At 39.8% G+C, this 24,223-nt stretch overlaps 1 protein-coding gene across 1 annotated transcript in view; it reads left to right on the top strand.

Moving 5' to 3' along the window:
- LOC139391249 (follistatin-related protein 5-like) overlaps positions 1–24,223 on the top strand; it is a 162,510-nt gene that overhangs the window by 60,440 nt on the left and 77,847 nt on the right. The window contains exon 4 of the mRNA XM_071138901.1: positions 5,148–5,384. Coding sequence (XP_070995002.1) covers positions 5,148–5,384 — 237 coding nt within the window. The remainder of the gene's footprint in view (positions 1–5,147; positions 5,385–24,223) is intronic.

Here is a 24,223-nt window from a genome sequence, read left to right as displayed (position 1 = left end):
CTCCCACAAAGAAGTATAGGCCTATCCAAGTCACTGAGGATTTGGACAGATGCATCACTCTATTTGAAATGAAGGTACAGTAGCAAAACGTGTGTTGTTGTTTTTATCGTTCCAAAAAATGTCATGAGGCATCTATATTGAACCATGTTTTAACAGTTGGGCGTCACTCAGCTCCGAGCAAGTCTGTGCCTACATATGCTTTTAGTAACAATGGGAGACCACTGGCACTGCGTTTAGCCTACCATTTTGTGTAATCAAACCAATTACGTCTTGATCCTAGAGCTTTTAAAAATAGAAATTCACTATAATTGTCCATTTTTTCCCCCAGTCAGTATGTAATTGTATAGATTGACAATTACATACCGCAGGTAAACCCACGCTCAACATGAATTCATTCACATGTGTCTCTAATAGTATGTACAGTATTTCTCCATCTTCCCTTATAACTCCTTTCCATATTGTGGGACTCAATATTGTACAAATGTACATTTGTTTTGGTAAATACATTTTTCTGTCCCCTCGTTCAGAACACAATAGAATGAACTTTGCAATAGGTTCACTGAGGAAATAGTCCACTGTCGAGAGATGCTAACTAAGATTACAAATCATGTCCGACTAATTGAAAAGAACATTTGGTTTAAAGTATCACTTAAACAAGCCATACAAAGCTGGTTACAATTTCAGTTTTATCTTCCAGAAAAGATATAACAAATATTACAACAAATGTTATGGTTAAACTCAAATATACTGATGAATGAAAAAACATTGTTAAGGGAAAAAAGGTTTAAAAATGGTATTATACTTATTAATGACATTATGAATGGAAGGAGTTATGTCACATATGCAGCTATCGGAAATATACGGGAATATCTGCTCAATCCTAATTTACAGCCAACTGATTGCAGCACTACCACAAAAGTGGAGGAGGCAAGTGGAAAAGGGAGAAGGTAGGGAACTTGTTTGCCCGCCATATATTTAAGATACAAATTGGCTGAAAGGAACTGGCATAAATAGAAAAATATACCAGTTTCAATTGAGAACAAAAATGTTGACAGCTGTGCCATACAGGTTCAAAATAAATGGGAAGATATTTTCGATATACCAATTCCATGGCACATGGTTTATGAACTGGCACAAAAAACGACACTTGATTCAACACTTAGTTTTTCCAATTTAAATGATTATATAAAATTCTTGCCACCAACAGAGTGCTATATACATGTAGTTTTCCCCTGTAGTCATATGCCCTGCAATGCAGTGATGTAAGAATAGAGCCAACAACCTTCTTGTGATTTCTGAGCAGGGGGTCCTTTCTTGGGTATTTATTCATTAATTATTCATGTTAAAGTCTTTCTCAATACAAAAATGACACAAGTGATTAGTGATGACACACACTGGCGAGAACTAATCAGGCTTCTCTCTTCTGCCTAAAACACTCTTATCAGGTTTTAATTAAGCCAATGTGGAAAAATGAATTACAATTGTTCGGGATTGAAAGGGAGCAGGTTAAATGACACCGGCCTGCCACCGTGAATATATTACTCTTTGTTTCCATGACAGCAGGTATGCTAGTAAAAATACACAGTCTTTCCTGCTAGCGTTAATGTTAATGCTTTTCTCGAGTGCAGACACCTTTCCGGTTTTACCCACTTTCTACGTAGGCCGCTTCTCCATAGACCGTGGTAACACAATGTGTTACTGGTGCAACTTTCAAGGAACTAATCCAAGCGGGGTGACGTGTGGCGAGCGAGTCGTGTTGTGCGTCGTGTCATGTAAAGTTTTTTTTGCGTTGTTTAGTGTGCTGTTGATTTAGACTTGCATCATCTTGTTCTCGCACGTGCGTCTTCTGGGGAATCTTAACTCACCACGGTGAGATGAGCTGAGATGATCTGAGAGCTTCCAAACTGTTGTTTACTACACTCCCGACTTTCCCCAAGGACTCAGAGCCGCTGTTACGAAAACATCACATGGGCCGGGTCTTGCATCCTGGGTTTATGGAACAAATGGAGACGGCAAATGGGATATTGTTGGGGAAAAAGCATGCATTGTATATCTGAGAGAGTGCTGTAAATAGCATGCTTTGGGGGCATGCTTATGAATGTGAATGGGAGCGAGTCAGTTAGATTCAGCTTTGTAATGGGTTTGAAGGCTTCAGATTCAGAAAGGCACCGCAAAGAGAGTAAGGTGGAGCATACCGAAGAGGTAAATGCTTCTGGTAGCCACAAGGCACTAGATATTTATGTATTATAATGATTTAGCAAAGTATGATGCAACGAGTGGTGCACAGGGACATTATTGAGTTTTCCATCCTAAATGCTTTCGTGTTTGAACCACGGCAATGTCATTCTGGTCATGTCTTTTGAGTCCATGTAACTCTTTAGAGTTAAACACGACATGCATCTCATTATGAATACGTAGAAGGGCGTTGCCCTTCAAAACTATGTACACTGGGGTCAACATATGTTCAAATCAACTTTTATTTTATTTGTCACATGCTTCATAAAACAACAGGTGAAATGCTTACTAGACCATCAGACTGAGCACATGGGCTGAATAAATCTGACACTCACTGTATCCCAGTGAGCATGACTTATTTTTCCCTGGTTATTGTTTTACCTCAGGTAAACTGAGGGAAAAATAAGTCATGCTCACTGGGATACAGTGAGTGTCAGATTTATTCAGCCCATGTGCTCAGTCTGATGGTCTAGTAAGCATTTCCACTGTTGTTGTTGCCTTCAAATCAAGACAGTTCCCTGTGAACTATCCATGCATTTTGGATGCAGCCGTTCATCTACGCAACTCTATCTGTCCATCTGTCTTTCTGAAAATCGTCCTCATTGCTGTACAATGCAGTTGTGAATAATGAATGAACATTTTCCAAGTGAACATTCCAAAGAAAATATTTTTTTCATCGGATAAAGCCAGCAACAATTACAAATCCAGTAACGCTAACTAGCGCCCAGAATCGGATACTCCCTCCCCCCCCCCCCCCCCCCTCCCTCCTTCCCACCGCACGCCTCTCACTTTGAAACGGCTAGTCATCAATAAACAAATCATTGCACAGAATTATTCATTTGTCTTTGATGTCACTGGATCACCCAGAGACTGGGTGTGCATACCAATAACCAACTCCCTCTGCCCTTCTATGACCCCCGTCAGTGGCGTTTGGGCACCTTACTGTGCAACACAAAGTCACATTGAATAATCATTATGCCACCCCACCGAGGGGGATAAATAAATCACAGCGAACCATGGCCATTGATTGGCTTGAATCAGGCCACAATGTAGACACTTGTATCGTTTAAATCCTCCCTGACAGATAGGGGATAATACACCCACGGGGAGTCGCTACCAGGGTGACGAAGCCTCTTTACGAGTGGTTTGTTTGTTACTGTATTCAGGTTCCCTGCCAACGGATTCCCTCGTTGACCAATGAGAGTAGAGTGTTTTTATTTCCCTCTATAGCGGGGTTTGTTTATTAGAACACCGTGTGCACCTTGTGGGGCAGATGCATTGGTAATTGTAAAGAAGGCATCTGAGGCACTGAAACATCGTACCATTAGGATGCACCACTCCTTATTCAATGGCCAATACTAAAGCTCAAAGATGATTACAGAGAAGAGTATGGTAGCCCCCTGTTTATACTTTGATCCTAATGTATATATTCATGTTATATAGCTCACTACAGCAGTGGATTGTCCGATAAATATAAACATTTCAAAATAGTGGTGGATTTGTGAAAAGTAGGACTGCGCTCAATACATTGTGTATCAATACATTTCTCTTCGTACTTTATTCACAATGCTTTTAGCTTACGTAGTGAAATGGTGCCCTGATAATTATTGAGGTAGACAACCAAAAAGCAACATAAATAGACCTCCAGCAGATAAATGATGCTTATTGAGTGAATCTTCCCATCATTTCAGTGGCCATCATTAGTCTCAGTGGGATTGTTTTTCCAGTGTTGGTGGCCATGTTCTTATTCCCCTTGAGCAGTGCTAATTATACTGTGATATTTGGGGGTCCCTATTAATTTCATGATGATTTCATCTGACTGTCAAACAAATCACTCCAAAAAGTAGGCTACCTACGTACATTCGTCAACACCAAAATGATTCCAGCATCCAAAAAGTGCACTGTGAAGTGTGAAACCGCCATTTGATTAATGGAAGGAGATTTCTGTTACAAAACACCAAAAAGTGTAATTACATTCAGCGATTGTCATTAGGCCTACACTCTTGTAGCCTGAATTAGCCTAAGTGATGCATCTTGCTGACAAATTAACCTTTTTTTGTAAAAAGAAAAGTCAAGAACACCTGAAACAGAGCTGTGTCCGTCCCGAGCTCATCGGTGCGGGAAACTGAGTGCCCAGCTGAAACAATGTTGCTTGCGAAAGCTTAAGCCAGACAGAGAAACAAATAAGGAAAAGTAATTTGCACACTGCCCTTGAGAGTGATTCCAAAGGGCAATGGAACTGGTGGATAGGGGACCTAAGAGAGAGCAACCTTCCGTTTGAGACCCAACACATTTGGTACGGATGAGAGGTTACCGTGCTTCTTGCCCTGTCAAGAATACTCACTGCGTGTGAAGGTTGACTTGTTAAACACACGATAACTCACTGCCTGAAAAGTAGTACAAAATAATATAAAACACATTTTTGCCTCAATGCGAGATTTACTTAAACCTAGACAGTTACTACAAGTGAACTTCAAAAGCTTTTCAAACTCTGACTATCATTTTATTACCTCTTTAGTATCTGATGTTAATGTTTTTACATTCTTGTATAACCTGCATCTACATGGGATCTTAATTTGATCACCCTGTTGTTGCAGGAAATGCAAACTTGTAGTGTAATCAAGGTTTAAAAAGGCTTCTAAACGTTTGAAGTTTCCATTTAAAATGTCAGACTTGATTTGCCCTCACTAAAAATCTATCAACCCATACAACAAAAATGTATATTAATTATAATCCACACAATAATTCACATTTCCTGTTGTTGCAGGATTATTTTTATTCTGTGAAAAACTGGTCAAATTAAGATCCCACAGCTGTACTTTAAGCCAACTTTCAAACTCTAACATACTATCGTCCTATTAATCTTATTATTTTCAGATTTAAACATTTCTTTATTTGTGTTTTCCTTGCAGGGTTTTTGGGCCAGAGTCCTTGTGAGCACAAGTACTGTGGCCTTGGGCGTCACTGCGTGGTCAACCATGAGAGTGGTAAAGGGGAGTGCAACTGTCTGGACCGCTGTAAACCACACTACAAACCGGTGTGTGGCTCGGACGGCAAGTTGTATCAGAACCACTGTGAGCTCCACCGTGCCTCCTGTCTGGGTGCACAGAGAATTACTATCATGCACAGCGAGGAATGCTTCTACAAAGGTAAGAATTATCATAACTTCTTATAACTTCATAAAATGTCTGTCATGGAATGTGCAAGATCATATTATGGGGTCAAAGCAACATTGTTCAGAGATCTTCTGTGGTGTATGTTCCCTTTATGCAGGAGCAAAGTAGTTACAGGAGATTTGTTTTATCTTCTTTATGCACTATAATCTTTAAAAAAAAGGGTTCTTTGGCTGTCCCCATAGGATAACCCTTTTTTGGTTCCAGGTGAACCCTTTTGGGTTCCATGTAAAACCCTCTGTAGAAATGGTTCTACCTGCAACTAAGAAGGAAAAAGGGTTCTTCAAAGGGTCCTCTTATGGGGACAGCCGAAGAAGCCTTTAAAACTTCTCCAGGATCGGATGAGCTAACGTAGGCTAATGCGATTAGCATGAGGTTGTAAGTAACAGTAACATTTCCCAGGACATAGATATATCTGATATTGGCAGAAAGCTTAAATTCTTGTTAATCGAACTGCACTGTCCAATTTACAGTAGCTATTACAGTGAAAGAAAACCATATTATTGTTTGAGGAGAGTGCACAATTTTGAACATGAAAAGTTATTAATAAACAAATTAGGCACATTTGGGCAGTCTTTTATACAACATTTTGAACATAAATGCAATTGTTCTTTGGATCAGTCTAAAACTTTCCACATACACTGCTGCCATCTAGTGACCAACATCTAAATTGCACCTGGGCTGGAATAATACATTATGACCTTTCTCTTGCATTTCAAAGATTATGGTACAAACAAAATACAAAAAAACTGTTGTTTTTCTCTTTGTATTGTCTTTTACCAGATCTATGGTGTTATATTCTTCTGCATTCCTTTCACATTTCCAAATACGTCAGTGTTTCCTTTCAAATGGTACCAAGAAAATGCATATCCCTGCTTCAGGGCCTGAGTTACAGGCAGTTTGATTTGGGTATGTCATTTTAGGCAAAAATTGAAGAAAAGGGGCGGATCCTTAAGAGGTTTTTTGGTTCTTGATAGCACCTTTTCCTATAAGAGTCTAAATTAGAGCTTTGGAGAAGCCACCAGAGATCCTGCAGTTCTCAGTAATTCATATCTTACGCAGAATGTTTTTGTTGTTAGAAAAATGGTTTTGCACAGTGATGGAGCCATCTCTCACTTTATGATACAACATACAGTAGCTACTTCTTGTACCCTGCTATCTCTATTAGTTTCTCAGTTGGTGCAGAGCATTGCTTGTTTTTATATCATGAGCAGGTGGTAATACTGTACACACCAATCCTTTGATTTCCCTAGAGAATTTCAGATGCTCTGGAACATTGATTGTACAAAGACACCAATTACTTTTCCTGTATGGTAAAAAATGGGCTTTTCATAGGTGTCGACCAGGGATACTCAAGTACTATTTGAGAAGGTCCAGTCACAAAATAATCCTAGGTGGCAAAGGTCCGGATGGACATTGTAATTTATCGGCTTAGTAACAAACCACCACCTCGCAACACATGCGACCTCGAAGCCCGACCGAGTATTAACCCCGTTCTGGGTCCGGATCTGGTCCGTGGTCCGCCAGTTGAGTATGTAGGGTGTAGACCATGGGGTGGGTCTCAATAATATCTTTGTTTTTCCTGAAGTGTGCACTTGTTCACTACTTTACACAAATCAAAAAGCATTGGAGTGGTGGAGGCAAGGACTAGTGGGAGTTTCCACCTTCTTATACCAGTTATTCCCTTTCAAATCAGTGAAGGGAAGTAAACAAGTGCACACTTTGGGAGGAAGGCGAGATGATTGGTACACATGACAAAGCTATGTGATTTCTTATAATATTAGTGAGAGAAACATTGGTTTACCTGGATTTCTGGGAAACTGAGTTTTAATGTGCCTTTCCTTTTGCTGGATGCACAATTGCATGGTACCAGTGCAAGCAAACTGCTGCTAGTGAGTTGTCACGCCACATGATAAGCTACACAGGAAAATAGGAATACAGTGAATGTAAAACTCATGTTTCCCATTTTCCATCACAATTATTAGTTTGGAATTGGAAGAATAATATAATCAAAGATGGTTGTACATATTGCGGAACAAAAGAGCCCATGATAGAACTGCTTATAAAAACCCTCCGCAATGAAAGTATGATCGCTTTCCTCCCATGCATGAGTCTGAGGCAAATTCAGCCAGGGTAGGGCCGTGTCTGCATGCATACGCAAAGGGTACCAATCCCTTTCATCCCAATCAGACAAAGACATTTGGATCAATGATCTGTCCCTGGTTGTCTGATGCTCTAATCAACTTCTCCATGTGTCCTGTCTGGTCAACCTTCCATCCTAGCCATCTGAAAATCAAGCCTCAATCAATGAGCATTCATAAGTGGGATTGTGATATTTGACCAACGTAGGCGGAATCAATACAAGATCAACATGAGCCAAATCAAAAAGGCTCTCGGCCTGAAAATGGTTTCTTTCAGTCGCTCTTTGTCTGTGCCCAGAATTGTATTTTACAGTGACTGATTTGTAATCAATTTCTTATTCGATGTGAGCAGCATAGGCACTGCTCGTAGACCTGTTGGTCCTATTAGAGCCCTCTCCTCTTTAAAATATTCATGGCCCCTTAAAAGCTTTGTTTTTCTCTCTAGAAATAGACTGCAGTGTTACTGCACTTCTAGCCACTTCCCTCTATTCCATTAGTATTTTCCCTGATAGGGCAAAGCCCTAATGTTTACAACATTTGTCTTTCTTCCACATTAGTGCCCGCGTAGGTCTTGGCGGCAAGCGACTGCAGAGGATTTGTTCATTGCAGCGCATACAAAAGTCACAGTTAAAATGGTGGGAAATAGATAATTGAGGCAAATGTGTAGTGGGGCTTACTGCTAGAATCCAGACATAATTATAACCTGTTATGATTGGGGGTTATTAGTGGTGAAATGGAATGTGCCTAAATGTCATTTTATAAAACATGTCATTCACATATTTATAGACCACCCTGATTTCAATTTACCTTGAGTTAATGGGCATAAATACTTCCTTAGTGTAATGGTGATTTCCAATCATTTCAATATCACTATAAAAAAAAAATCCCTTTTGGTAGTGTCAATGTAAATGGGGACGAATTCAGGTTCAGCCATTTCTATAAAATGATGTATAATACCTGATTACTATATGGAAAGGGTTCTACATTGAACCCAACAGAGTTCTACCTGGAACCAAAAAGGGTTCTTCAAAGGGTTCTCCAATGTGACAACCGAAAAATCCTTTTAGGTTCTACATAGCACCTTTTTTTCGAAGAGTGTATGGACCGACCAAATCAGAGCATGTAGTTCTTGATATCCAACATGACCCCTACTATCTTTACACCCTTGGCAAGGAAATTAACCAATTGAACTTTTTCGTACTTAAATCACGAGATCAGTAGCTATGTTTCAATGAACTTGTCCAGTAATTTTTTTGTTGGCTTTAAATAAAATAAAAAATACAAAATAGATGCCACAATTACCTGCTAGGGTGAGTTTCCATTTAACTATCTTGTTCCGATAACAGTTGGACATAATGACATCACAGAAACCTACAGTGTTGAATAAAACAGTAGTGGTTGAAGTGTTTCCATCACCCATTTAGGCAAATTGCACATTAATAAATTGGTGACAGCCTGTATGCCTGCCCACCTATCTGTTTCATGTCTCAGCAAAAGCCCGTAAGGCAATAACTGACTAATATTTGCCATATTCTAATCATTTTCATGTGCCAACGTATCGCCACGGTTCGTGCCATGGTGATACTTGCACTCCTGTAGATCTGAAGTAATTGGATGGTGAAACTTGCATCAAACCAACCAGAAAAGCAAGGTGAAGCAATTCAAGCATTCTTGAAAGTCAGGATAATCCTTGTCCTGCAAAGAAGCATTATTTTTATAGTTGAAAAAAATCATTTTCCAAGCAGTAGGCAATCATCGGCAGTCATCATTTATTTGAAGAAAAAAAAACATTTCCATCATCATTTGACGCATGAAAGAAAAATCCACGCCTGTCGAACGGATAGAAATGATGTTGAACGGATAAAAAATAATTCTCATATATCTTCCATTTCCATTACAGATGTCGCAAATAAAATATTTGCGACATTGTTATTGTTGTGTCTGGCAGACACGGACCATAGACCCAGTAGGCTCACACTAATGCCATGCTAATGTCACAGTAAGACAAGAAACAGACATCCAGGCCTCAAAAAGACTTAAGTGAAGTTGCAAATGCCAGATTAAGTTGATAGAGGGACAATTAGTACCAGGGGCTTGGGTTGCCTAGCAGCAATGATTGTTTTCAAATGTGAGAAGAAAAAAACCTGCTAGGGCTCTTTTGAGTTGGTCTCAGCTTAATTAGTACATGTGGAAATGGACAGCCTCTATCTGCACAGCGCTCTCTCGCTCTTATCTCCTAGGAAGGACAGGATAAAAAATGACAGCCAATGCGTTGACTGAAGGTTCTCATTAGGCCTTTGGATAACACATGACCCCCGTCTACTTCCACCCCCCCCCCCTCCCTCCCCTCCCTCCTCTGCTGCTCGGAAACCGAGTCGGGATTGGATTTGATTGAAATATGAGTGGAGAACAAAAGCTTGTCCAATCCAAGGGGGAAGTTTCGTGGATGGAAGCAGGGCAATCTCAGCAGCAGACAATTGACACCACCATAGACAATTAACAATGAGGTCCTGGCATTCCAGCCAAGTGCTCTCTGTGCTTCAGAAACACATTCATGTACCAGTAGGATGAGATGTTTAGTTTGTGTTGTTGTTTTCATGTGATAACCAATGATGTCACTCATCCAGAGCAAGAATTCAATCATAGAACCAGCCCTATTGCTTTAGTTTTTGACTATTTGGATGTTGAGTAGTGATATAGCATATCCGTGTGATTTCAGTGTGCCTAGAAAGACAAAGACAAAGATTTAAGAGCCTAGGATACCTTAAGGTAGGAGATGCTTAATTACAATACCCTAAGGAGTATTTGGTTATGAATGTCTTGTATGCGACTAGGGAATGGAGTCAATCAAACATGCATTGCATTAACGTGCAACTGCAGAGAAAGTCCCATGTTTCCTGCGCGACAAAGATGCACTACTTTAATAAAACCAAAATACTGTAAGTTGTTTGGTCTCGCCCATGTAAGGTTGTTTTATTAATCAAATGCTTTTGCATATGTCTATAGGGGGAAATGTGCAACATCTTCCGAGTCTCACCTTAATTGTGTATGTTTTCACACTGTTATTGAGTACTTTCTTTTATAAGATTTTCCCTCCAGGGAAATTAACAGTGAGTTAGTACTCGTGGTGCTCTCTGCGTTTATTTATATTCAAGAAATACAATTTCACGTCAACTATATGTATGCAGAGGAAGCAATTAAGGTTTCAGTGTTTCATCTCGCTTCAAAATCCAAAATGAAATGTTGTTTAGAAACAGAAATAGTCCGGCAAAAGTGGAATAGTTTGCGCCAACATCCAGTCAACTGTTCATGTTACCTGTTGCTAGGTTTGTGGTGATATGGACTGAGTTCTCTTTGGAAATATAGTGTCTCAATTATGTTTTTTTTAAATGTTACTATCTCTCAACAAATTGTTTTGCTGAACTAACAAAAAATCTCTACCCGTCGAGCTCTTTAACATATTGGAAGTCATTTATCATACATAGTAAGTCTTCTTCTTTTTTTTATCATAGTACATAATCTCAAGTGCTGAATCTTTGTTTGAATATCCATATGTTTCATTCAGGAACCAAGTTTGATTCTTCTGATAGAAGACATCTGTTCCACTTTTGGAGGATCACTGATTTAAATGAGCATAAATGACTGGGCTTTCCTCTAAGAAGTATTTTTATGTTGTTGAGGGAGACATTTAATGTAACAATTCAAAGTCCATGAATACAAGAGACACATCGTGATTTCCTATGTGCAGTGAACGATAGATCACCTTTACAAAACAGGCAGCATCTTAATTTATAATCAGCGAATACGCGGAAAAATAACATATTTTGTCAACCACAACCTACAGTGTTCCGATGGCCTTCACAGTGTGCCTCACAACAAAACCCTTCCCTGGTGGCCTGCCGTACGTCAGAAAAACATGTTTATGAAGCCATCATGGCATCTTTTCCCAGGAGACCTTCTATCTAAATGAGGTCTCTGTGCTTTTCAATTCTAGTGAGACGACAGTGGGATTTGCCTGCCTAAAACCTCAGAAGTAAGACCTCAGAAGCCCTGTGCGCACTTTCTTTTTTTAATGACTAGGCTTGGCACGGATGCAGCGACCTCCACGTGAGACACTGGGTGTGTCAGCCCCCCCCCCCCAACCCCATAAACCTGCATTGTCACCGGCAGAAAGGCTCCTCATTAAATCCTGACCTGTGTATCATTACGTTTTCAAAGGCTATGGGTGTAAATCAACCCCCAGGGTCTGTCTACATGCCAGTTTTGATGCAATTTACCTACAGTATGTATATGTATCTCAATGCTCCATTTTTAAATGTTTGTGTGGTTGCGCTACAGTGTTTAAAAGTGGCTAACAGTGCAATGCTAAAGAGCACTAACACTCCGAGTAGTCAAGGTTAAACGTTCCGGCTCAAATCCAGACAGATTATGAGGCTCATCTGCTGTATATCAAATTAATGATGCAGGATCAGTTTGGTGCATGTGTAACTAAGAACAGCACACACAGGCACATTTGAGAAAAGATAGAGATGCTAAAGTACCCTCTTGCCTTGAAATCATACAGCAAGTATTTCTGTATGATGGTGTTACTCAAATTCTGCTTCAAAAAAGTCTGCCGCCAGTCAACCCTGCATTTGAAAAAAAAACTCACACAAATGGAAAATGAAAATGTTTGCTTTTGGTCTTAAAATTATTAAGAAATGCAGTGAGTATTGGGACAGTGACACATTTAAAAAAAAATGTTTTGGCCCTGTACTCAGCTTTATTTTGAGAGTATTTTCATCCATAACAGGTGGACCGTATAGAAATGACAGCACTTTCTGCAGTCCCCCCATTTTAGGTGCCAAAAGTGTTGGGACAAATTCACATCTTTAACCTTTATTAATTTATTTAACCTTTATTTTACTAGGCAAGTCAGTTAAGAACATCGTTTTTTTTTTACAAGGACGGCCTACCCCGGCCAAACCCTCACCTAACCTGGACAAATTGTGCACAGCCCTATGGGACTCCCGATCACAGCCGGATGTGATACCTACCGGGATCGAACCAGGGTCTGTAGTGACGCCTCTAGCACTGTCATGCAGTGCCTTAGACCGCTGTGCCACTCGGGTGCCACTTATACTGTATGGTTATTCAAAAGTAAACTATTTGCTCCCATATTCATTTTAACAGACACTCTTATCCAGAGCGACTTAAAGTAAGTAGTGAGTGCATACATTTTCAAACCCACAACCCTGGCTTTGTAAGCGCCATGCTCTACCAACTGAGCCACTCGGGACCACGCAATGAACACATGCAACAAATACACGCAATGAATACATCAAACTTGTGACTACAAATGTGTTAGATGCATTGGTTGTTTTTTTTGGGTTGTGTTGCAGATAATTTTGTTATCGTTGTGAACAGAGTGCCCCATGATGGGGGTGAGGTTATGGTATGTCCAGACATAAGCTACAGACAATGAACACAATTGCATTTTATCAATGGAAATTTTCAACAGAAATACTGTGGCAAGATCCTGAGGCCCATTTATTTTAACCTGTTTGGGATAGGGGGCAGCATTTTCACGTTTGGATGAAAAGCATGCCCAGAGTAAACTGCCTGCTACTCAGTCTCAGTTGCAAATATATGCATATTATTTGGATATTTGGATGGGAAACACTCTGAAGTTTCTAAAACTGTTTGAATGATGTCTGTGAGTATAACAGAACTCATATGGCATGCGAAAACCTGAGAAAAATCCAACCAGGAAGTGGGAAATCTGAGGTTTGTAGTTTTTCAACTCTTGGCCTATCAAATACACATTGTCTACGGGGTCAAATTGCACTTCCTAAGGCTTCCACTATATGTCAACAGTCTTTAGAACCTTGTTTGATGCTTCTACTGTGAAGCATGCATTTCCTAAGGCTCATAAGGGCTGTTTGAGCCAGATGTCTGGCAGAGTGCCATGAGCTCGTGACGCACGTTCACGTGAGAGTTAGCTTGAGTTCAATTGCATTTCTGAAGACAGGAATTCTCCGGTTGGAACATTATTGAAGATTTATGTTAAAAACATCCTAAAGACTGATTCTATACATCGTTTGACATGTTTCTACGGACTGTAACGGAACTTTTTGACTTTTCGTCTGCTCGTGCATCATGAATTTGGATTACTGGGCTGAACGTGCGGACATAAAGATGAACTTTATCGAAACAAATGAAACATTTATTGTGGAACTGGGATTCCTGGGAGTGCATTCTGATGAATATCATCAAAGGTAAGTGAATATTTATAATGCTAATTATGACTTCTGTTGACTTCAACATGGCGGATATCTGTTTGGCTTGTTTTGGTCTCTGAGCACCGTACTCAGATTATTGCATGGTTTGCTTTTCCCGTAAAGTTTTTTTTAAATCTGACACAGCGGTTGCATTAAGGAGAAGTATATATTTAATTCTGTGAATAACAGTTGTACCTTTAATCAATGTTTATTATGAGTATTTCTGTAAATTGATGTGGCATTACTGAACGTAACGCGTCAATGTAAACTGAGATTTTTGGATATAAATATGCACTTTATCGAACAAAACATACATGTATTGTGTAACATGATGTCCTATGTGTGTCATCTGATGAAGATCATCAAAGGTTAGTGATTAACTTTATCTATATTTCTGCTTTTTGTGACTCCTCTTTTTGGCTGGAAAAATGGCTGTGTGTGTTTTTGTGACTTGGCTCTGACTTAACATAATCATATGTTGTGCTTTCGCTGTAAAGCCTTTTTGAAATCGTACACGTAGGGTAGATTAACAAGAAGTGTATCTTTCAATTGCTGTATTGGACTTGTTAATGTATGAAAGTTACATATTTCCCAAAAATATTTTTGAATTTCGCGCGCTGCCTTTTCATTGGAATGTTGTCGAGGGGTGCCTAGGCATAAGAAGTTTTAAGGTATCTGTGACTAACAGGTAAATAAAGGATAAATAAAAATAAATAATATAAATGTATTTCAATTGACTGATTTGCTCATATGAACTGCAACTCATTAAAATCCTAGAAATTGTTGTGTTTATAGTTTTGTTCAGTATACATTCATGTGGATACTGCCATGATAATAGATAATCCCTAACGAATTGTGAATGATAATGATTGAGAAAGTTACGTACAAATATCACCCCCCCCCCCCCCCAAATACTAACCTCCCTTGTTATTGTAATGGTGAGAGCTAAGCATGTCTTGGGGGTATTATATTTGTGCAGTGCATTTTGGTTCTGAGAGGCCTGGGATTGAAGGAAAGTCAGTCAGTAATCACAGTGCCATATTAGTTTAGATGAACTTAGAATGAAGCTATGTCATGATTTGTAAAATACAAATAGTACCGAGGTTGTCAGATTTTTTACAAAAGGGGACATTTACACCCAAGGTTTATCAGCAATGAAATCAATCACTTTTAGTCACTCTCTGATGTACAGTTCATGATCTGAGCAGTTAGTATGTTTCAGCAAAGTCACAGGAACATCTATGAGGAAATTTATGCAGTGAGTAATGGAAGACCAGACATGGGGCTTTTAGTAGGTTCTGAATTGCTGTTAACAGGAGGAAGATCAGTAGTGTTGAAAAGTTGTACATGTAATTCAGTCGTAAAGAGTATTCAGGTGAGCTTCCCAAAAAGGGAAGCTTTTTTTGCTGTGATAATAGATTTAAATAGTAACCTAGGTAACATCGAGGGACATGATCCCATTTCTACTACTGGGACTCTAAGATCAATATTCTGTGTGTTGGAATGGAGCTATCAAGTTCAGTATAGATTTTCTTGTCTTTTATTGCTCTTCATTTGGCTTTTTCTGAGATCAAAAACAGCGCATAATGATAGGAATATCACTGGATGGCATAGCCAGCCTTTCTTATTATGGCAAAATAAAGACAGATGCTGTAGGATGACGTTGCAGATTTATTGCATAGCTTTGGGGACAGGGAATGGCCCGTTTGTCAAAAATGTATATGCTAAGAGAAATTTGCATTCAAATGATCTCATTTTTCTTTGTCTAGTCCTCTGCAGTCACGTTCATGTACTAAAGACTGACCAACTACCTGTCGGTGTCGGACCTGGGTCATATGCATGTGTACAGACTGTTATTCCATTGAGTTAAAGTCTAGGAATTAGCTTGGGGAGCTAATATGTTTCTTTAGGATAATGCTTCTTTAGGTCTCAGTCAAGGTTAGCCATCATGTGACGGTGAGTTTAATCCACTTAACCACCTCCGCTACTCTGGCCTAGACATGCTAGTGGAGTGTAAGGTTGAGTCGACAATCCATCACTTTCCCAACCATAAAGCGATGCTAAGGGCCTTAGACATGCTCTTCCCCCTCAGTCCATGCCAAAGCCTGCCATACACTTCCAGGAAGAAGATTACCAGCTTTGACAGAGTCAGTACGATATCCCCTCTTTTTATATTCTTCAATTCTTAGAAGTAAAAACTCACTGTCATGTGTTGCATCAAAAGTTGAAAAAAAATCAGCAATGTTCTTTGGAAGGTAGCCTACCCACAGACAATATAATAACTTAATTTAGGAACGAGTGTTTCATAGGATGTGTTTTATTTTATTTGCCAGCCTTTTCTTTTGGAATGTAGTTAAAGTTGTGCAAACAAACAGTTTATGTAAGACTTGAACTTAAAATCAAATCAAATCAAAAAAAAATTGTGACATGCTTCGTGAACAACAGGTGGCAGCCCTTATGGCAGCCCTTATGGCTTGCGGGGTAAAAGTTGTTCAGGGTCCTGTTTCTTCCATCCTTGGCGCATCTGTACCGCTTGCTGTGCGATAGCAGAGAACAGTCTATGACTTGGGTGGCTGGAGTCTGACAGTTTTTAGGGCCTTCCTCTGAAACCGCCTGGTATAGAGATCCGGGATGGCAGGGAGCTCGGCCCCGGTTATGTACTGGGCCGTACGCACTACCCTCTGTATCGCCTTGCGGTCGGATGCCAAGCAGTTGACATACCAAGCAGTGATGCAGCCAGACAAGATGCTCTCAATGGTGCAGCTGTAGAACTTTTTTTGCCAAAACCTTTCAGCCTTCTGAGGGGGAAGAGCCATAGTTGTGCCCTATTCACGACTGTATCGGTGTGTGTGGGCCATGATAGATCCTCAGTGATGTGGACACAGAGGAAATTGACGCTCTCAACCCCCTCCACTATAGCCCGTCGATGTGAATGGGGGTGGGGGAGTGCTCGGCCCTTAAATATTTACTTCTTGTTAATCCAACTACGTTGTCAGATTTCAAAAAGACTTTACGGTGAAAGCAAACCACGCAATTTATCTGAGAACATCACCCAGCAGACAAATCATTACAAACAGTAACCAACCAAGTAGACGAGTAACAAAAGTCAGAAATAGTGATAAAATGAATCACTTACCTTTGATGATATTCATATGGTTACACTCACAAGACTCCCAGTTACCCAATAAATGTTTGTTTTGTTTGATAAAGTCCCTCTTTGTATCCAAAAACCTCCGTTTTGTTAGCGCGTTTTGTTCAGTAATCCACTGTCTCAAACAACATCCGGTGAAATTGCAGAGCGTGAAACTCAACAAAACAGAAAATCTCATAATAAACATACATAAAAGATACAAATGTTATACACCAGTTTAAAGATAAACTTCTTGTTAATCCAACCACTGTGTCATATTTCAAAAAGGCTTTACGGCGAAAGCAAACCATGCGATTATCTGAGAACAGCGCCCAGCAGACAAATCATTACAAACAGTTAGCAGCCAAGAAGAGGAATAACAAAAGTCAGAAATAGCGATAAAATTTGATGATTTCATATGACTGCACTCCGAAGATTCCATGTTACACAATAAATGTTCATTTTGTTCGATAAAGTCCCTCTTTATATTCAAAAACCTCCGTTTTGTTGGTGCGTTTTGTTCAGTAATCATTGAAAAAAAGCGCGATCACAACAGACAACAGACGAAAAACAAAAATAAAAACATAAGAGTTTGTAGAAACATGTCAAACAATGTTTAAAATCAATCGTCAGGTTGTTTTTGTCATCAATAATCAATTATATTTCAACCGGACAATAGCTTCGTCAATAGAAAAGGAGAAACAAGAAAGGCGCGCTCTCAGTCATGCGCTGGACTCATGTCTGGTATTTCCACTGTCCTCTCATTGAAAGTGGTGTTTCTCCCTCATTGTTCAGAGTAAAAGCCTGAACCAATGTCAAAGACTGGCCACATAGTGGAAGTGGAAGCCATAGGGATCGTGAACTGGGTCATAAGTCTTTGTATGGTGGATAGGCTTTCAATGGAAAAACAGGCATTTCAAAATAATAGCATTTCCTGGATAGATTTTCCTCAGGTTTTCGCCTGCCATATCAGTTATGTTATACTCACAGACATCATTCTAAAAGTTCTGGAAACAGTTCTATCCACCTCTACCAATTACATATATATCGTCGCTTCTGGACCTGAGTAGCAGGCAGTTTACTTTGGGCACGCTTTTCATCCAAAATTCCGAATGCTGCCCCCTACCCTAGTGAGGTTCAAGGTCTTACATCGGCTATGGAGAGAGTGATAACAGATTTGTCTTGAACAGCTGGTGGTCTCATTGTTGTGTTGTTGTGTTGAATTGAATTGAATGGATATTGGACTGGGAGAGTTTGAGAATTTGAAAAGCACTCAAATATTTTATAGCAATGCTTAAAGTCCTTAACTAAGATATTAGGTACAGTGCTACCCAAGCTCTACTGTTCATCCAGAAGTCTTCAAGTGGGTATTTCAGAGGACCGCTGCATCAGAGTGTACCCACGCGTTCACCACTTTAACCACAGGGCAATCACAGTTGTATTCCCATTGTGATGAAACATATTGCTAGATTGAGGTTGGGAAAAAAAATGTTTTACCCCTAGCTATTCACAACTCTACACATCCACACATTAGAGGTGCGAGGACTCAATCAACACATCACAGGGCCAAATAAAATCATAGCACACAGTCAGATGATTCAGTGCATTCTGTGTGAGATGAAAAGCAATAATGATGAACATTTCACTTCAGAGGTTCTGGCCTTGTTTGCGCACCGTCTATCTCCTTCCATTTATGCTCTCCAGCAGGCCATCTAACCAGGCTAGGCCGCTCTCCCACGTTTAGGAACCACCTCACAGAAGCATGTCACATCAATTGTAAATGCACATTAAAAGCCTGGGCTACATATACACCCGTGTGTCGATGCTGCTTATTGTACGTGCGAAGTGAAACATGACAGAAGCCCCGCTGGTTTCACTCTAAGACAAACAAATAACCATTGTCTTTGATTGGTGGGTGTATTTACTGCAGGCTAAGCATCAAAGCCTGCCCTTATTCTTTTCATGTTCATTTTGTACCTAAAATGGGCAATTATTCCATCAAACATGCGTGCAGAAAGTTGGAGGGCAGACACAAAACAATAACATGCCAAATTTGCCATTTAGACTTCTATTGATGCTGTGGCCCTCTGATGTGCAGAATAATATGTTGACAGAATGGAAATGTCATTATTTGATGTTCACTGAAAAATAATACTGAAACAGGTGATTTTTTTATGAATAATTTTGAAAGGAAAGGAAGGGTATTCATTTCATTTATGCTTTGCTGGTATGTATGTGGTAATTGACTAGAGAATGAAGGGCTACTGTACAGTAAGTATATCTGCGAAATGTCATTAACAAGAAAGTGTCGTGGAAAAATCATACCATTGGTACTTTTGATGAATATGTTTTGGTACAAAATGACATTGCTTTGCCAAACTAGGAACAAACACAATTGTCCAAATGTCCATTTTATTTGTCCGTGGTGAGAATACCTGCAGAGCTATCCATCTTAACACATTTCCTTTGAAATACCTGAGGTATTCTCACGAATTTATCAGCTTCAATTGCAAAAATAGTTTCCAGTTCTCTGTTTCTCTCTTCCTCTATCTCCCTCCCACTCATTTTCTTGATTTTATCCTCACTGAACAATTTGGAGAAATAAACCAAACAATTGCTGCCAAGATTGCTTGAAGCTGTGTCTTGAGTTGAGTGAGAGAGGGAGAAAAGGAAAGAGAGAGACAGAATGGTGTGTCTGAGTGGAGTTTAGAGCGTTTGATTCTGCAGAAGTGTGTCGTAGTATAAAAACACGAACCTCAAACTATGTACAGTACATCTACCCCCAAGCTTGATGACACAGAGAAATGCATTTAATTTGTGGACACTGGCTACTTCCTCTACCAGGACATTTATCTCAAGGCACTGTAAAAGAAACTCTGATCGATATCGTATAGAGCGCAGCACAAGCCCTTTGATTTGCCACTGTAATCGCCCTCAATAAGAAAATCAACGTTGAGGAAAGAAAAAGAAAAGAAAAGTTGAAGATCCCTTTTAAATATCGAAAAATCAGGATCAAATACCATCTGATCCTGGATCTGTACCTAAGGGCCTCACCTATGAGACTTTGGTCGAAGATCGCCCCCCCCCCCCCCACCCTGAGTCCTCTATCAGTTTGAATGAGGGCCCCGCCAAGACTGTCTGTGCGAAAATGACTGAGCGGACTGCCAATACCGCAGATTACATCATATATCAAGGCCAGTCAGATTTCACACAAACCATCAGTAAGAGCAATGCACATTTTGGACACAGAATAAATATTGGCTGACCCATAAGCCCCAAGCCAATGTGTTACGTGTGTATACTCTTAAAGCCCTCGAGAGGGTGATGTCCAAGGTGAACAGGGATGTACCGCAACCAACTTGGACTTTGAATATTGATGAATTGGAACTGTTTCAAACATATTCATTCATACTGATCTTCTCTTCACGGTATTTAACACCACTTTTGAGTCACTGTTTGATACTCGTTGAACTCTCTATATAAACTCACAATTCCCCGGGGAACTGATATTTGTAACCCTTGATAGCCTTCATCTCGATCAATACGGAGCCACAAGAGAGTACTGTATGATCTTTATTTGACTCATGTCTGTAGTTCCCTGGTTGGGTTCAAAAGGTGATATGGTTGTTGGTGTGCTGTACTGTACTGTGCCCTGTCTGTGACCCTATTGGGGATTGATAGTAGCCTCATAGAAGATCTCTTCATAGGAGCTGTAATCCGATGTGTACTGCGAGCCATCAGAGGACAGAGAGGCTATGTTCACATCACATTTGTGTTTGAAAAATAAAGATTGTACAGTGTGTAAGAACCCTGGTATTTGTCTGGTTATCAGAAAATGTGTGCCCATGAATGTCTCTGTGTGTGCAAGAGTTTCTGTGGTCTGGGTGTTCCCTGACAGTTGCACAGTTAAAATAACTTAATTTGACCAGTCACTGTAGAATACATTTGTGAGGACGTTTTTTTTGGGGGGGGGGGGGCTTGGCTGAGTTGTGGTCTTGGATAGGCTTTCAATTAGGGTTATCCCACCTACCATCTTTCCAGTAGTCCGTATATAGATATGGTCCTCTGGTGCTGATTTGATCTGTAGGATAACTGTGTTATAGCTCTAGATCTTCTTCCTGAGCCTTGAGGTTGGTTGTCCTCCATCATGTCAACATACCTCGCCACCAAAGGAGTTTAGCTGTACCTAATGAACAACAGGGGGATCAGCCTGTGCCTGTAAACGGAATCATACACAACACCACACTCTCTGCCCTCTCAAACACACACTGCCCTAGAGAGCTACAGCAGCCACGAGGCAGCACTTGGCGTTCTGAACTAGTTAAGACTGGCAGATCTAAAGGAAGGAATCCCTACTTCCTTTGCTGGGCTTGTTGTATGTGTGTTTGATAAATAATTCGAGTGGATCGATGCAGAGATGGCAATGTTGAAACATGCTGTCCATGGAGTATGGGGCAGTGGATGATCCTCAGAGGAGGAAAGGGAGGATCATCCTCCTCAGGGAATTTATAAAAAATCTAAATAGTGAAAAATTAATGAATGTAGTTCTGTCCTTGAGCTGTTCTTATCTAATGATGTTCTGTATTATGTCATTCTGTATTATGTTTCATGTTTTGTGTGGACCCCAGGAAGAGTAGCTGCTGCTTTTGCAACAGCTAATGGGGATTCTAATAAAATACCAAATTATTATTTTGAACCTTTTTAGATAAAACTATAGTAAACAGTGGTGGGAAAAGTACCCAATTGTCATACTTGAGTAAAAGTAAAGATACCTTCATAGAAAATGACTCAAGTAAAAGTGAAAATCACCCAGTAAAATACTACTTTAGTAAAAGCATTTGGTTTAATATACTTAAATATAAAATTAAATGTAATTGCTCAAATACTTTGTGCCTTGTGAGTATTAGGTGATGAGTGGCTAATCTGCCTTTGCCATCCGTACTGTTAGATAATGTTCAATCACTGGAAAAGAAATGGGACAAACTGAAAGCACGTACAGTATGCCCTACCAACGGGACATTAAAAACTGTAATATCTTATGTTTTACATAAGCTGGTGCACGATATCTAAGGAAGTATCGAGGTTTTGCTCGCCTGAGGTGATAAGCTGTAGACCACACTATCTGCCTAGAGAGTTTTCATCTGTATTTTTCATAGCTGTCTATATACCATCACAGATCGATACTGGCACTATAACTGCACTCAATGAGCTGTATTCTGCCATAAGAAAACAGGAAAACGCTCATACAGAAGCGGCGCTCCTAGTGGCCGGGGACTTTAATGCAGGGAAACTTAAATCTGTTTTACCTCATTTTATCAGCATGTTAAATGTGCAACCAGAGAGAAAAAAAAACTCTAGACCACGTTTAATCCACACACAGAAACGCGTACAAACCTCTCCCTCACCCTCAATTTGGCAAATCTGACCATAATTCTGTCCTCCTGACTCCTGCTTACAAGCAAAAATTAAAGCAGAAGGCACCAGTGACTCGGAAAAAATGTGGTCAGATGAAGCAGATGCTAAACTACAGAAACTGTTTTGCTATCACAGACTGGAATATATTCCGGGATTCTTCCGATGGCATGGAGGAGTACACCACATCCGTCACTGGATTCATCAATAAGTGTATCGATGATGTCATCCCCACAGTGACTGTACGTACATACCCCAACCATAAGCCATGGATTATAGACAACATTCGCTCTGAGCTAAAGGGTAGAGCTGCCGCTTTCAAGGAGTTGGACTCTAACCCGGAAGCTTATAAGAAATCCCGCTAGACGAATCATACTACACCGGCTCCGATGCTCGTCAGATGTGGCAGGGCTTGAAAACTATTACAGACTACAAAGGGAAGCACAGCCGAGAGCTGCCCAGTGACACGAGCCTACCAGATGAGCTAAATAACTTCTACTGTATGCTCGCTTCGAGGCAAGTAACACTGAAACATGCATGAGAAAATCAGCTGTTCCAGGCGATTGTGTGATCACGCTCTCCGCAGCCGATGTGAGTAAGACCTTTAAACAGGTCAACATTCACAAGGCCGCAGGGCTAGACAGATTACCAGGATGTGTACTCTGAGCATGTCCTGAACATCTAATCGAATGGCTACCCAGACTTGTTGCATTGCATATTACCTCAATTACCTCGACACCGGTGCCCCCTGCAAATTGACTCTGGCCGATACCCCCTGTAAATAGCCCGGCTATTGTTATTTACTGCTGCTCTTTAATTATTTGTTATTCTTATCTCTTACTTTTTTTGTATTTTCTTTAAACTGCATTGCTGGTTAAGGGCTTGTAAGTAAGCATTCCATTGTAAGGTTGAATTGAATTTGGCACATGTGACAAATAAAATTAGATTTTTTGATTTGAATATACTTAAGTACAAAAGTAAAAGTATAAATTCATTCAAATTCATTATATTAAGCAAACCAAACAGCGTCATGTTCTTGTTTTTGTTACGTACAGTGCGTTCGGAAAGTATTCAGACCCCATTACTTTTGCCACATTTTGATACGAGAGAATGCCAAGAGTGAGCAAAGCTATCTTCAATGCAGAGGGTGGCCACTTTGAAGAATCTCAAATATACAATATATACTCGATTTGTTTAACACTTTTTAGGTTAGTACATGGTTCCATGTGTTTTTTCATAGTTTTGATGTCTTCACTATTATTCTACAATGTAGAAACTAGTACAACCCTAGAATGAGTAGGTGTGTCCAAACTTTTGACTGGTACTGTATGTAAATGTGATATTTCAATTTGATATGTTCTATAAATTTGCAAGCATTCCTAAAAAAATGTTTTTTTTTTCATTATGGGGTATTGTGTGTAGATTGATGAGGGGGGAAAAACAGTTGAATCCATTTTAGAATAGGGCTGTGAAGTAACAAAATGTGGGAAAAGTCAAGTGTGACTGAATACTTTCTGAATGCACTGTATAGCCAGTGGCACACTGCAACAATCAGACATTATTTACAAATGAAGCATGTGTGTTTAGTGAGTCTGCCAGATCAGAGAATGACCATGGATGTTCTCTTGATAATTGCGTGAATTGGACCAATACCTGTCCTGCTAAGCATTCAAAATGTAACGAGTACTTTTCGGTGTCAGGGAAAATGTATGGAGTAAAAAGTACATTATTTATTTTGGAATGTAGTGAAGTAAAACAAAAAGTTGTCAAAAATATAAATAGTAATGTATACACATACCCCAAAAACTATTAAGTAGTACTTTCAAGTATATTTACCTAAGTACTTTACACCACTAATACTAAATACATTCA

The sequence above is a fragment of the Oncorhynchus clarkii genome, chromosome 31, assembly GCF_045791955.1.
Source record: "Oncorhynchus clarkii lewisi isolate Uvic-CL-2024 chromosome 31, UVic_Ocla_1.0, whole genome shotgun sequence".
Taxonomy (NCBI): Eukaryota; Metazoa; Chordata; class Actinopteri; order Salmoniformes; family Salmonidae; genus Oncorhynchus; species Oncorhynchus clarkii.
The sequence above is the reverse complement of the archived record's forward strand: the minus strand, read 5'-3'. Positions and strand labels throughout refer to the sequence as shown.